Source organism: Oryzias latipes, chromosome 11, assembly GCF_053564925.1.
Source record: "Oryzias latipes strain Hd-rR chromosome 11, Olatipes_Hd-rR_3.1".
Taxonomy (NCBI): domain Eukaryota; kingdom Metazoa; phylum Chordata; class Actinopteri; order Beloniformes; family Adrianichthyidae; genus Oryzias; species Oryzias latipes.
Window position 1 is genome coordinate 11,682,340 of NC_136247.1, and position 15,311 is coordinate 11,697,650.

The following is a 15,311-nucleotide window of genomic DNA, read 5'->3' on the forward strand; positions in this document are numbered from 1 at the left end:
TTAAGCTAAATCTCTTTATTTGGTTTTAGGCTTGAGAGGAAAAAGACAGTGTGCAGTTCAGAGATAAATATAGAGAAAAAATATGGTAAGTTTGATGTTTTTTTCCTGTAAATAATCTTTTCCACTAGTAAAACAACATCTTTAGAAAACATGTTAAGCTTACAAGTTGTTTATGAGAATCTGTTCTGCAATCACTGTTTTTTCTTTCATTTAAAGCTTCAGTAAAAATTTGGGATACAACAGGAGAGGGAAATCTAGATTTAAATTTGGCTACAATTTTCTACTTTCTCTTTCTTTAAAAAATGTTTTTTTTCTATTGGCAATCTGTTTAAAGCAAAAAGGGAATATTGCTTAAAAAAGCTTCAGTTCCCAAACTAACGTTTTTTTTTAGCCATTTTCACCAAGTGGTACAGAGCCAGTAAAAATAATTATAAAATCAGAATTTAAAAGTCTGTATGTTATGACAGAAAGAAGGGTAACATCCACACCACATGGGAAAAACACATGTGGACGCTTTGATGTACTCCAATGCTCACTATCATCTACAACCTGTGCTTTTGTCATTTAATTTTACAAATTGTTCCAGATTTTTTGGTAACACAGCACTGCAATTCCACAGCAAATAAACAAAATGTTCTGAACCAAACTGAACTGTATCACTCAGTGGACATGTGGCTCTGATCGCGTCACAAAACAATCCTACAAGTCATTTTCACAGCATCTGTAGAAGGAACATGTTTAAACAGTTACAGGCATCAGGACTGACAAATCTAAGAATAAAGACAATAATAACAATCATTTCAGTTGCTTACATTGTTTGGGCAATATGTGTGCCCACCAAGCTCAGCAAAGGACTCGGAGAAATCAAACTAAATCAACAAATGCATTCCGTTAGAATTACAAGTTTGACCTTTAAACGTGTCATTATACACAAATGTAACTGTAAAACAAAAATAATAAATACACTTTCTTGTTTGGGCAAGGATTTTTGTATGGAGAGAAAATACTTCAACAAACAAAGTAGTTAGTATTTTGGTTTTGTTGTTTAGTTTAGGACTCTTTGGAGTCTGCAAAAAGCTCAGACTGTCATTATGTAGGTTTTTCTACGTGCCTTTGCAGGGTTTACCTGCAGGTTTCTATCCACCCACACCATTCTATTCACACACATGTTTCTTCCTTTGGTTATGAGGCTTCTTCAATGAATATTAAAACTATACAGTTATTTGGTTAAATTTGTCTGTGTAGCTAAATATTTGGCAAAGATCCTGTTATTTCAAAAGGATAGTTTGTTTTTATTTAGTTCTTAAAAGTGAATGGAAAAAAAAGTAATGGACCTAGAATGCTGTCCATACTACAGGGCTTGAACAGATTCTTGGGAAAACTGGGAGCCAAATCATAATGAAATTCTTTTGGTTTAAGGCCAGTTAAAGCACTTCAGGCTTGAGGAAGCCTGTTCAATAAGGAACTCTTTGATGACTATGTCTTAAGCTAAAAGGCAACAGAAAGACATGCATTAAAGATCATTCAGCTTAGTTTTCATAGAACAGTTTGGAAAGACGAACAGCTTTTGTGCTCCTGCGTTTTGGTACATTCCCCAATAAACTTCATTGGCAGCTCGACCGAGGTTCCTTTGACGGTCCTTCCTGGGCCAGAAGGTTTCTATAAGTGAAGAGGTTCATAGTTTTTACAGTGCACTCTTTGTGATCCATCCTTTCCAGGCTTCAGACATCGTCAGAAATGTTTTCTGTAGAAAAACAGCTGGTGTGAAGGTGACACCAAATGCTGGTTTTTGGTTTCTTTGACGTTGAATTGGAAGCGCTGAAGACTTTCATCATGTCGTAGATCTTTGAAAAAAGGCTCCGACTTGTGACCAAATCCAGGATTGGTTCTCCTGCTTTCGGTCATCCTAGCTTTTTTTCAAACAAGCTCGGGTCGTGTCTGGCACTGACTGTCACTGGTCAAGGAAAGGTTCTTTAAAAAACAGGGGGGGGATTTTTGGTTTTGCAGACAGGCACAAGCAGCATTGTTAGGTTTATATACGTCTCAGCTGTAGCTCAGAGACAGAAGAGGTAGAGGTCGGTTTTTTTTGAGGATAAAAACAGTTATGAAAAGTAGCTAAGCGTCGCATGGCTGTTGGAATAGTTCTCACAATGGCTGCAACGACAGATTACACGGAATATTCCAGCCAGGTGCAAATGTTTGGCTTCTGTAAACCATTGAATACAGTGAGGCATCCCCATCAGTGGTCTGAGTGATGAAACATTTTGGTTATGGAATGAACACCCAACTGAAAAACGGGCACTTCTTTGGGGTACATGCTTAAAGACTCCGCAGTCCGGAGTGGCAATGCTTTTGAACTGCTTTTTTCCACATGCACAAATCCATGTACACAGGCACTAAAGGCAGTAAGCTTTGGTTTGAGTAAAAGCAGAAGGATGAGCTCAGTGAGTGTGAAACCAGAGTATTACTGTAGCAACAACAGCCTTTGGAGTATTTTGTTTGCGGGGGACAGACCTGAGTTTACCAAGAGGAATCTAGGCTGATGGGGGAAGGAAAAAAGGGATTTGGTTGTTGATCGTTGACCAGTGTCAGCCGTTACTCGTGCCAGACCGAGGATGCTGCACAGTCACAACCTGGCAATGTGCTGACTGAATCATCTGTGAACAGGGAGAGAAGCACAAAAACAGGCAGTTTTAGTGCTGGTAGAGTAATTTAAAGCAGATCTTACACTTAAATTAATTAAATCAAGTTTCCATTTTTACTGTTATTACATTATTTATCAGTTAACCTTTAAAACTTAGTTGCAAACACACGACTCATTTTATCTAAAGGCAGTGTCAGACAGCCACTATGTACACTTTGGCCATATTCCACGAATGAAAATTGGTCATACGTTAATTAGCATGGAAAAAGTGAGAAAAGTTGTGATCTTTACGTGAAATTTTCCCAGATGAATCGCAAATTAACTACATTAAAACCACAGAAGAGGTTTGAATAAACCACACAAAGAACACATAAATCAACGTAAAAGCCAAAATTCATTAGGGATTTGTGTATCAAATATGTCATTTTAACATGACATGTGCGCCGCACACGCAATAGATAAAAATTTAAACGGCTCAAAACTGGATTTACGTAAAGACCCATTGGACATCTGTGCATATCGACGAATGACATACGCAATAAACATTTTTGTATGTCATGAAAGGCTGAAGTTTCATAAGTGGGAAATGCGCACAATGTAAGAAGTAGCTGTGTGTCATGGCCTTAAGATGAAATATTGCATCACTTTGAATGTAATCTGGTTAAATGGTTGAGATGTGTGTGGTTTTAATCCCAATCTAACAAATTAAAAACTATTTTATACAGTTCAAAAACAATTGTGTTATTATACAAATACATAAGCTGTCATTTGAAGTCCACACGATGTTCTAGAAAGTGATTTCAGATACAGCAAACCCTGCATTGCTTACATCTAACAGAAAATAGTCTTTTCATGAAGACACAGGGAAGTGTTGTGTAGTTGTATTTTACATAAAACAGTTACCTGGGCCTCAGATTCCACCCGGGAACAGTTTGCTCCATCTTTAGGACTGTCGCTGGGCCCTGCATTGGTTCTTGGAACAGACCAGCTGTCCTGGCTACCTTTACTGCAGAACAGACTGCAACACATTCAGCACAACAGTATGTTGTTTAAATAAACTCTATGGTTCGTTTTGCAGAGAGAGCATGGTTGGATGTTCAGGTGCACTGACCTATGGCGGTATCCAAGCAAGAGGAAAACAACACAGAAGATGATGCAGGCGGTGCCAATGTAGATCCCAATGACAGCACTGCCCAGAGAGGTCTCTGCATCCCCACACTGGCACAGACTGTTTCCTTTTGAAGATGAAAAGATGAATGATCAGAAATCTTTAAATACAACTGTACCTTGGTCTTTTACCACAACTATGGCTATTAAACATCTATGGTACCCCAATAGAAAAAAAGGAAGTTGGAGGGAATGATTGGTGTTTTCATTAGAAAATGACTGTTTATTGCTTGAGCAGTGTGGCTTTTTATGGAAGCTCCTGGTAACTGTTCTTCCCATGGGGCTTAAGTGAGCCAAGGTAAAACTAGAAACACTCTTATTACAATTCTGTGCTGTTGAAGCACAACTATTAAAGTGTCTGCATGACTTCTTGTCTTCCTGTTCAGCCTCTGCAATGGTGTCCCTGAGACAATCTAGTTCATTATAGTAGAGTGTAAGATGTTGACAAAAATGCTGTAACTGAGTGGTTGGCATAGTATGGGTTGGAAGTCCAAGATCAAGTTGGAAGACACCACCAAAGGTAGTAGAGAATTTACCAAGCCAAGATCCTGTTGGACTTGAAGATACAGGCCGACCAAAATGGTAATGGTTAACACATCATACATAGTAGAGCTGGTGATGGATGCAGAAATGTGATGGCAACATCAACATCAGCAACAGATACTCCAAAGAACCCTAAAGCTCCCAGGCCACTGATGGAGGACCCAGACTTGAAAGGAATCATACTTCTCACAGAATGAGTGATAAATAAATGCAGTACTTTTAAAACATATATATAACAAGTGAAAAACTGTTTGAGGTAATTTTTACAATAAGAGATATGTTGCCACTTTTGTCAGTTTTTTATTCTTTCAAGTCATAAAATTCTACTTTTTTTAATCAGACTCACCAGATCTTGGGTCACTCATGCCATGTTCTGCAAGGGACACCAGTCTTTTTGAACAGTCACTCTCTCCGTTTCCATTGTAGGCCACCAGTTTGATCTCATACACAGCACCTGGTTCTGTAATGTTGGGCACAAAGCACAAAGCAGTGGTATTTGATTGTGCGGTCAAACAAAATCTCAATGATTTATTCAATGGTTTTCTGAAATGATTTAATGAAATCCTGATGTTTCCCCAAACTAGTCTGTGTTCTTCAAAAACAAGTTTGAACATCCTCAAATAAAGTAATTTACTTTGTATGATTGTGTTCTTCAAAGTAGATCTGTAGTTTTGTAATTTCCTTGGTAAATTTCTAACAAACTGCTGTGAATATTAGTTCCTAAAATAAATGTGTCTCTTGAAAATCATAATCATCTAAAAAACAATGAAGTGTCATTCTCTATTTGTGTAAACAGACTTATGCCAAAACAGTTAGACTTGCTTAAGGAGCATAAGTGTATCAGCAGAATATATTGTCAGCCGAGAAATCTTTCCTATTTGAATATTTAGATCCAAAAATAAATGAATCACACATTTAGAGCTTTTACTTACAGCCAGCCCACAAAATTATTAAAAATATATTAATAAAGCAAAAAATAGAAACAATTTTTACAAGGTTATTCATGATTTTTAAAATCATCTTTTTTTTGTTCCCTAATTTGCTCAAAAAGCCTTAAATCCTTACCAAAGATATACTTTTTAATGGTGCCAGTAATGTAAAAGGCCAGATGTAGAGAAAATTACACATGGTTAGGGTTTCAACTCCCAACCACAGCAGTGACTGTGTCCTTGAGCAAGACACCAGACCTCACATTGCTCTCAGTTGTAAGTCTCTTTTAAAAAACAAAAGCATCACCACGTATAATTCAAAGCAGACTTACCGAGGTTATAGATGGTGTGGGCATTAATGTGACTTGGGAACTGAATTGTGTCCTGGAAGTCGGCGTGAGGGACCCTGCGGTAGGACAGCCTGAACCCTTCAGCTTTACCAGGCTTACTGGGGAGTTCCCAGAAAACCTGCACAGTGCTGGAGTTCAACACCTTGGTAAAGTAGGTAGGCGCAGGAGGAACTAAAAGAAGAGGTAATAGAAAGTATAGTTAATGTGAATAGACTAGATTTACAAGAACTAGCGTTTTATGGTCTTTACATAAATTTAAATGACTGAAAAGTGTAGAATAAAAACATGTTTTTCTAAAGGAAAACACATTTCTCATGCGGTTGTGTTGCCCTTACTGCCTCCTAGTGTTGTGGCAACCACAGTGTTGGACTGCTGGCTGGCTCCTAATGAGGAGTAGGACTTCAGGTAGAGGGAGTAGGTGGTGGCTGGCTCCAGGTTGCTGACGACATACTGGAAGGTCCCTTTGCTTATAGCCTCCTGCAGCTCCATGCTTTCAGGCTCTAGATCACACACACACAAAGACACATAGCTGTGTGCAGTCACACACAAAGGACGTTTCTCTGCTGTTCTGAGACTCACCACCAATCTTGCAGATGTGCAGGACATATCCGATGATGGTGTCCATGTCACTGGCGGGAGGATGGTTCCATGTGAGTTGCAGAGTGCTGGTGGAAAGGCCGCTCGCTGTGAACCCCTGAGGAGCGGCGGGTAAGTCTTTAGTTTGGGTTACAGCCAGGCGGGCGCTGGCCTGGTTGGTTCCGGCACTGTTTTCTGCAATGCACTGGTAAATGGCCTCGTCCTCTGACATGATCTGGGTCAGGGCCAAAGTGCTGCAATGACAACATTCACAGAAACACTATGATTATACCAAAGCTTGTGAAAAACCAGAAGTTCTTAAAGACCGACTCTGACTAAAATCATGTTTTTGAAGATCTTTTTACCATGTTCTTGTGGCATTTTTCTTATGATTGAGGATATAAATAAAAATAGGCCAACCTGAGTATTTCTCCATTAAAATCATTGTGAATCAGGGTCAGACAAAAACGCATTTTGAGAAAGCTTGACATAGAATGAAGCCACAAGCTCCCGGCTTTGCTCCATTTACATGCATCGGCTTATAGTTTTAATTTTAATTTTTTTATTTTATAATTTTCGTTATTTGAGCTGGTATCTGACTCTAAACTGTGTTGCTGGATAGCTCCAATATTGCTCGCCATTTTTGTTGCACCAGTAATGTTAGGTTGGGGTTGTGAGGGGCTGTAAACAGGTAGGGAGCCTTTAAATAGATGGATGACATTGGTTACTCTGCACCGGGGATCCCACCCACAAGAAGTGAATATTTAAAAAAAATAGTACTGCAGTTCTCCAGAAACTATGTCCTAGAAAACAACACAGGTAGAGGTAAAAACGGCATACTCATCATTAAAAGATCTCTGGGAATACTTCTACAATAGATCAAAAGATGATCAGCGTGGGATTTAAAAAAAGGTAGCAGTAACAGTGCACAGGTCATTGCTCTTGTTTGAAGTCATCTTATCTTACCTGTTATTATTTGTCAGCTTAACGTTCTGCCCAGGCGTCAGGATTTTGCCGTTCTTCAGCCAGATGAGATGGGGGTCTGGGACTCCTTGGGCCACACAAGTGAACACCGCACTGCTCCCTGCTGGCCTGGAAACGGACTGTGGCCACTGTACAAACTCCGGTGGGGCTTCACAGAAAAGTAAAAAGCCAAATGTCAGTCTGTTTTCAGGGTCACAGACCTATTACCGTCGCCAAAATAAAGGTCTTGTAAAAATGTTGGAAGCATTGTTTCTAGTTGGGAATGTTTTTTTTTTTCCAGCTGTTCAGTTGGGTTGCATTTTTAGAAATGTACTTGTACTTGCAAATTATTGCATTCAGTTACTGCAAAGTCAATCAGAATACCGTTCATAACTTTAACACTTGGAAATATCCTTTTTTGGTGGGGGGGAGGGTCATCAAAACAACAACACGCACACCAGCTGACCCCCACTGCCCCCTCAACAACCAAGTTCAGCATTTGAAGAACACCAGAAATATATTGGCTCTCAGCACCAGAAGGCCTCAGCCACCCCTCCCCCCTCCCCTGCATCTAATTGTGCATCTAATTGATCTATTGACCTCCACCCTGCCTCTCACTCATCCTACTTTGAATAAGTTAGGACTTCCACCGCTGTGAACAAAGGAGGTCTCGCAGCTGAATCGATTTCGCCAAAAGTATTCAGCAAAAGAGAATGGATAAGTCATCACACTTTTAATTTACATGTTTAGGGTTCAAATAGAGAGTAAATTGATACTGAATTTCTCAAGCTAGGATCAATAAAGTGTCTTTATCTTATATTATCTAAGTTGTAGGAAGAAAACATCTGAACTGGTCTTTGTTTGTGACTAAATCTAGGAAATGGATCACAACATTTTTGGTTTTCCAAATCATATTTGTCCCCCTGAGTCTTCAAAAACCTGATTTGAGGCTCAAAAATGATCTTCACATCAAGTGTGGATGGATCCAGCTGAGAAACGCCTAGCAAGCACTGGAACAATTAGTCATTTCTACACCCAGGGCTTTCATTACCTTCACTTAATAGTTACAGCATTTGCTTTAGGGAAACTTTACGGTTCAGGGGTTTGATTTCAAATATGTTGGGTTTTTTTTCTACTTGAAACACTAAGAAATAAAATGAAGTGAGGATGAGAAAAAGGAATAGAGATGAGAGATTATTCCGCACATACGCTGAGCCCCTTTCCATGATGACAGCCGAGCCCCACTGCTTCGATCTTGACCTTTGCACACAGACCACACCCCATTTGTCTTTCACCTCCCTTTTTTATTACGGTGTCCTAACTCTAGGGACTCCCCTTCCTCCCTCTTTTCAGCCATTTGCACAGGCATCTGTCCCTAACCCTTCTGTCAGGGTCAAGGGGTTGCAGGTCAAAGCCCTGCACCATTCCCCCTGCAAGACAACCCCCACCTGCACAGTGCATTGACCATCTAGACATCCCCCATTTCATCTCTCCTTATGTGGACCTCACTTGCATTGTTTTGTATTATTTTGTCTTTAACTTGTATTAAATTTTTTGCACAAAAAAAGTGCTATATAGGTTAACACGACTCTACCAAGGTTCTTCTCTTTAGTCACACACTCACAAAAGAAGAAAAAATCAATGTGCTTAAATATTCTGAAAGCAGAACACATAGATTTATACACAAATATGGAAATGAAGGAAGAGCTTCAAACACTTAATTTCAAGATGAATTATGCTCTGCAGATTCAAAGATTTATGATTGATTATTACATTAATGCTGATACAGTTTTCGCTCTTTCAATGTGTTAATAAATTTGAGGATGCATTTTGCACACTTTTGAATAATGAAAGCACTTAGTATGGGTTGAGTGAGTGAACGCAAATCATTTTCATTACATGGAGCATTTTTAAATTCAGTTTAAAGGTTTTAGAAATAAACAGTGTTTTGAATTAAAATATAAAAGAAATATTGTCTTAGAGAGTATTTGCCTCACACAGGCCCCCAGAGTCTCTGACTTAACTAACAACCAAGGGCAAAGGTGAAAATAACACAAGGGGTTTAGTTGAAGACCTTCACCTTTTAAAGAAAATGTGCTTTAAATCTTTGTGACTGATATTCAGAAAGTCTGGCTTTGTCATCAATATTAAGAACAACTAAGAAATCTCTTAAAAGGATAAAAAATAATCTTGCATCTTTTGATCCAAGATGCTTTAACATCAACTTTTTGGGGCTTGGAGGGGATTTTAGAAGCACAGAGAAACTTTGTGTTTGTGGCATAAAAGCTGGGATGAGATACCACGGTCTGTGAGACCTTACCTTGAACAACCAGGCGTCCGACCGCCGTTCGCCGCATTCTAGTGCCCGGTCGATTGGCAGCACATACATACACGCCAGAGTGCTGCAGGGAAACGTCTGAGATCATCAGGTTACCTGTGCCTAAGACCTGGATGCCCTCCACACCAATTGAACGTCCATCTAACGGGCACAAAGAAATTGTTACAAAAGTCTTGCTTCAAACTCTTTATAAACAGTCTAGATGTTTTAATGTACCCAGCCTGCTCCATGAAACAATTGGCTTTGGATTTCCTGTGGCGATGCACTCCAGGATGGCTGTCTGGTGGACTGTGATGGTAAGATTTTGGGGCCCAGACAGAATGACTGGCTCCATGTAGGTTCTTGGAACTCCCCCTGCAGGAGTGGAGAAAAAATGTGAATTCAAGTAAAAGGCAGACATTTGGCTCATTTGGTAAAAGGTCAGTTTGTCCTTCGAAAAAACTGAAAAATTGTAACAAAAAAAACAAAACTAAGTAACTAGGTAATGCCAGCAGGTCTTTAAAAGGGTTCAGTATAAAGAAAACTCCCATAAAAACAGAGAGTTGAATCGGGACCTTAACAGGGTAAGATTCAAGAGAACAAAAACTCTGAAACTTGATAGTAGGAATGAGTTTTATGATGTTTAAATGGAAAACAATTAGCACTCGCTCAGCACGTCTAATATTGCGGTAAGTGGTGATCAAGTAGCAGATCAACACAAGTTAAATGAAGCATTTTGTCGAATTAGCAAAAGAGTAAATATTTAGTAGATTAAAAAAGGCTTGCAAAACAAAAAAAACCTGAACAAAATAACAAGAAAACCTTTCATATCATATCACAAAATTTCACAAAACATACTTTGTAAGAAGTCTGGGTCTATTTTGTTCCTAAAATTACCAATAAGTCCTGAATGATCTGAGAAATGTTCTCCGTAAAAAGTTTGGATCATGCTTAATAGCTGATTTGTGAGGTTTCAGCTTTAGGAAGAATGAGTTTTTACACAATATTGCTAATATTTGACTGATCTGCCTTTAAGAGCATGTGAAATCTATATTCACCTGTAATCTTCTGGCATAATTATGATGCCATCCTCACAATTGAATTAACTTTTCTGGAAAAGCTTTTAAAAAGTTTGGAAATGTTTGGCCATTCATCCAAAAAGCACGTTTATGAAGTTAAATAGCCGATGCTGGACGAAAAGATCCATGTTGAAGCTCCTATTCATCCCAAAAGTGCCCTATTGGCTAAAGGTCAGGACAGATTTTTCCACATTAAACTCACACATTTATGTCATTTTAGCCCCTGGTTTGCTTGTTGATATGCAGACATGTCGGAATAGGAATCCTCCAATTGTTCTTTCACAGAGAAGCATGGAACGGTCTAAAGAAACTCTGGGTACGCTAAATCAGAGGGACCTGAAAGCCTCAAGTTTGCGTCCTAACACCCCTCCCCAAAAAACTGAACTCTTAGCACAATGCACTCAAAAAAAACACCATTCTGCAACCATGTGCCAAATCTGGACTTCCCCATCAGAATCTCAGTTAATTCATTTGGTTTTAGATTTCAGGAAGGAAATGTGTGGGGTCAGGCCTAAACCGCAAAAGCAAAATGTGTTACATTGTTTCAAGAAAGTAATGTAGAAAAAGACAAGTGAAAGTGTTTCTCTGAATCAGCATCTACATTAGTCATGACTGCAGACGCACTGTGCTTTGCTTGTCCACAGACGATCCCAAATATGTGTCACCCACCCGTTACATTAAGCGTGGCCTCTTGGCTGTAGCGGGTGTTTGCAATGTTGGTGGCAACACAGCGAAACACTCCAGCGTCTGCCTGCTTCAAGCCCATCACCTGGAGGATTCCCATTGGAAGGAGTGTGTACCTGGACGACAAGGCCAATGTGACCGTAAGTATCCAAAAATGTAAGAGAATTACCAGAGGAGTGCAAGATCACAGATATTCATTCCCTGTAAGCACAACAAAAGTATTATTTTGTAGCAGGTCCTTTATAAGGTTTCTTTCATTCCTTTAACCAATCTATCTCATGATGCCTTCAGAACCATGCAAGGATTTTGAGTAATTAAGCAGTAGGGGAGCTAAGAAAAGTCTGTGAAAATTAAATTTTATTCTAACATTTTTTGTTGTTCCTAAGGAGACAACAAAATGACAATGACTTCAAAAAAAGTAGATAAAAAAGATGAAATTCATGGTTGTGTTATGTGTAAGGTTGATGTTAACCTGGTGTCAGAAGTATTTAACGGCAATCTGTCTTTCTCCCAGGTGATGTTGGCCTCAGGTACTCCGCTGATCTGACACTGGAACCGAGCGACGCCGCCCTCATCCACAGACATGGACTTTGGATGAGTGTGGAACTTTGGAAGAACTGGGAAGCAAAACAGGAAAGTGACATGTTTTTTTTTTTTTTAACACTAAACAGTTGTTTGAAATCTATCCATCTAAATATTTATCTTTATTTTTGAAAATTTGGAATACTTCTGACTGTTGTTCTATGTGTGGAAAATTTAGCCTAAAACAGCTTTGTCGCTTCTGGGACATCCACCTACCCCCCTGACTTCTAATAAATCAGTGCTCATAATCACTGTCTACAAATTAAAACATATCTCTGTGGCCATTGTTGTATGGCAACTTATAGATCACCTGGACCATTACCATTACTAGTGTTGGGGTGTTAATGGAATCACATGGTGGGGGTTTAGTCGAGTACTGCTGGTTTGTGCATACAAGACATTTTCTCTGGTCCAAAAAGATTTTCTTTAGTTTGAGAAGCTTAAATAATAATTATAGAGCAAGACAATGCTTTAAGTCAGGGGAACCCCTGCATAAAAATAGCACGGTTAAAGCCATTCTGTGTCTGTTCTACTTGTGTGTGTTGCCATTAAAGAACCACAAATATGATGGAAAAGCTTAACAGATGTGATAAGCATGAAGCATTTTGTTCTTTCAAAGCAAAGTACCGGTATATGTCATACTCACCATTACATAGAAAACTTTTATTTTAGCTGTAAAAAAAATTCTAATTATATATGTAGTAAATTGGTACTGGATAAAGTCTGCCTTTAAGAACCTTTCTGTGTATTTGCTGTTGATGCTGTGACCTCACTGCACCAAGCTATTCACATTTATTAAGGTTTTTTGTTTTTTTTCTGAATTTTTGTTTGCTGTTTTCAAAATATTGATCTGAAACAAAACCCTGACAAAAATCTAAATTTGAATCGAATTGTGGGGAAAGTAAATTGTATTCGTAGTAGTAATGTTTAAGAAGTGTTTACAGAAAAACATGTATTTTTCCCCCATTTGTAGTGTTGCTAGTGACTTACATGCCAATCGGACTTTGGCCTTGCGGCTGACCAGCAGACCATATCGGTTCTGAACGGCACAGTCATAGTCGCCCGCGTCCGTGTAGCCGCCGTCTCTGCGCTTCTGGAATCTTTGGATTAGCAGTGTTCCATTTTTTAGTATTTGAATCCGTTGGCTGTTGGGTATAGGCACACCATTTCTGTGCCATACAATCGAGACGGGTTCCTCGCCCTGCACCGCACAGTCGAGCATGAGGGGCCGATCCCTCACCGCAATCACATCACTGGGTTGCAGCAAGAATGTCAGATCTGAGGCCCAGCAGACACCTGCACATGGAAAAAAACAGTTAGGGAGATTTTTATTTTGTGTCATATTTTGATGCAAAATAGGGAGATCCAGTCACAGGGTTTCATTTTTATTAAAATCTAAGAGCTCAATCTCAATCTAAGAACACATTAAATATGTTTAAGTTCTGCAAACTGAAATGGTTCTTATTTTGTTTGTTTGCTTCTATTTTTTGAGTTGTCAGTCATTTCAGGTATTGTTTTTCCTTTGGCCAAACACAACTAAGTTAGACTCCAGCACCCCAAGTACTAATCAGGATGAAGAAGGTAAAAATGGTGGATAAACAAACGTTTTGGTACAATCCTTCGTATCCAAATAGACTATTTATCTTGCTTTTTCAGATAATCTTTTTTTTTTTGGTTCATTCATCTTAGTGACCTGTGTCTTCACAGGTCTGTAGAAAGAAATCAGATGTTTGAGACAAAGGTTCTGAATGTAAGGAAAGTTTAAAACTTCAATCCTTATGGACATTGGAGCTCTTATACTTTACAATGCCTCACAGACAATGGATACTTCACTGTGTTATTTATAAGCTGTTACCTGTTGTTCTTTATTTTCTTGTTTTTTGAGCTATGTTAACAAATCAATTTCACCATCGTGGGATCGATTCAAGTTATATATCAATCTGTTTTGTGCAAAATACATCAATGGACTAACATATGTAGACCAGGATTTTGTTGGAATCTTTGGAAGTAGAAGCGCACCTCCAAAGGCATTTTGCACACATCTGTTTACTCCCTATTATCTGATTTTTGCAGGCATGTAAGAAGTCTCACTCATAAGCCCTTTTAGCGTGTTGAAAGTTCAAATTTGTTGAGAACTATTCAACAGATCCAATTAAAGTAGTATTCTGAGCCACGAGGGCTGAGAAACATTAACATGCATGAGAAACTTGGTCAGTGGAAGGGAACAACAGCGTATATGCAGACGAGATCCTTCATGAGTGCTGCTGAGGTCAAGTTCGAAGAGCCCGCACCAAAGCAAGGGCCAACAAAGACAATGGTATTGTGACTATGCATATTTGCACCCACCCCTGAGCGACTTTTCGCTAGAACTGCCATCCTCCACCGTACGTGGTGGGGCACCATCTGCTCCTTCTTTACACATCCAGCTGACCCCTATTGCCTCTTTCCATCCTTTCAGTCCCATCTCCGAGGTGACTTTCCCATGCCACAGGACCTTTTCTTTTCCCCCCTTGTGTCCTCTCCTCCATGACCCAGGCGACACCCCCAGTCTTTTCCAGTTTTTGTCTGTGTTTTTTTGCTGATAGTGGCTTCAAATGCAAAGTGCCTTGAGCCACAACAATGGCTGCTTTGCCTCCCAGCTGTGCATTCGTGACAATCACCATTGGACTTGAACTTGCAGGATATTAATGTTGCAGAGAGGTTTTGTTTCTGTCGCCCCAAATTTTTCATTGTTGTTTGGTCACTTTTGGGATCCCCTTTTCAGTATATCTCATACATTTTTTGTGTCAAATTTTTTTATTTTGTAAAACTGTTTTAAAGATGAGCTGCAAAGCTTCAGCAAATGAACTTAAGCATTTTTTTACCTTTAGTTAGTCTGCTTTGAATATTTACTTTTTTGACTAATTGGCAAATAAACTCATAAACATCACCATTTTGGATTTTTAAATCTGCAAATTTATAAAATAATAAAAAGAAGAGAAGTCTCTTATATATTTGAAAAGTAATGTTTTCTAAAAGACATGAGCAAAACAGCAGTTTCTAAAACAAAGTTAGCTCAGAATCACAGCAGGAATTGAAGACCTTGCATGTGGCTGCTGATGTTCTGCTGATGTTCTTTGAAATGAAAATGAAAAAACAGATGTGTTTTACTTGTATAAAAGACTCAAGACTTGGGCTTCAAATCTGAAATAATGTATTGAAAAGGTAATAATAAATTTCATATTGCAAAAGGGTCAAGTGGCCAGACAAGATTCCACCAATTTGAGACACGAGCATCTGCTTCCTTTGTAATGAGGGTCATCCTACTCAGCAGATGCTGTCAGGAGAGACGACTGGACGACTGCTGCTAACCTGGCTGTGTTTAGGCTGATAAACCCCCAAACCCCGATTTGCTGACCAAATCATCAGTCTTTGTAATTAGATTCAGAGATCCTGAGGCGGAGGGGGGTGGGGGAATTTAGCACGATTCCTACCGAT

General features: G+C 39.2%; 1 protein-coding gene across 2 annotated transcripts in view; it reads right to left on the reverse strand.

Moving 5' to 3' along the window:
- Window positions 1–15,311, reverse strand: part of si:ch211-57n23.4 (immunoglobulin superfamily DCC subclass member 3) — a 25,944-nt gene continuing 10,633 nt past the window's right edge. For both annotated transcript variants that reach the window (XM_078954765.1, XM_004074293.5), the window contains exons 2-14: window positions 12,825–13,130; window positions 11,725–11,869; window positions 11,238–11,368; window positions 9,727–9,864; window positions 9,493–9,651; window positions 7,176–7,341; window positions 6,213–6,463; window positions 5,969–6,133; window positions 5,616–5,804; window positions 4,701–4,814; window positions 3,756–3,879; window positions 3,548–3,662; window positions 1–2,657 (exon numbers count right to left, since the gene is read on the reverse strand). In XM_078954765.1, the coding sequence (XP_078810891.1) occupies window positions 2,589–2,657; window positions 3,548–3,662; window positions 3,756–3,879; window positions 4,701–4,814; window positions 5,616–5,804; window positions 5,969–6,133; window positions 6,213–6,463; window positions 7,176–7,341; window positions 9,493–9,651; window positions 9,727–9,864; window positions 11,238–11,368; window positions 11,725–11,869; window positions 12,825–13,056 (1,998 nt within the window). In that variant the 5' untranslated portion in view covers window positions 13,057–13,130 and the 3' untranslated portion in view covers window positions 1–2,588. The remainder of the gene's footprint in view (window positions 2,658–3,547; window positions 3,663–3,755; window positions 3,880–4,700; window positions 4,815–5,615; window positions 5,805–5,968; window positions 6,134–6,212; window positions 6,464–7,175; window positions 7,342–9,492; window positions 9,652–9,726; window positions 9,865–11,237; window positions 11,369–11,724; window positions 11,870–12,824; window positions 13,131–15,311) is intronic.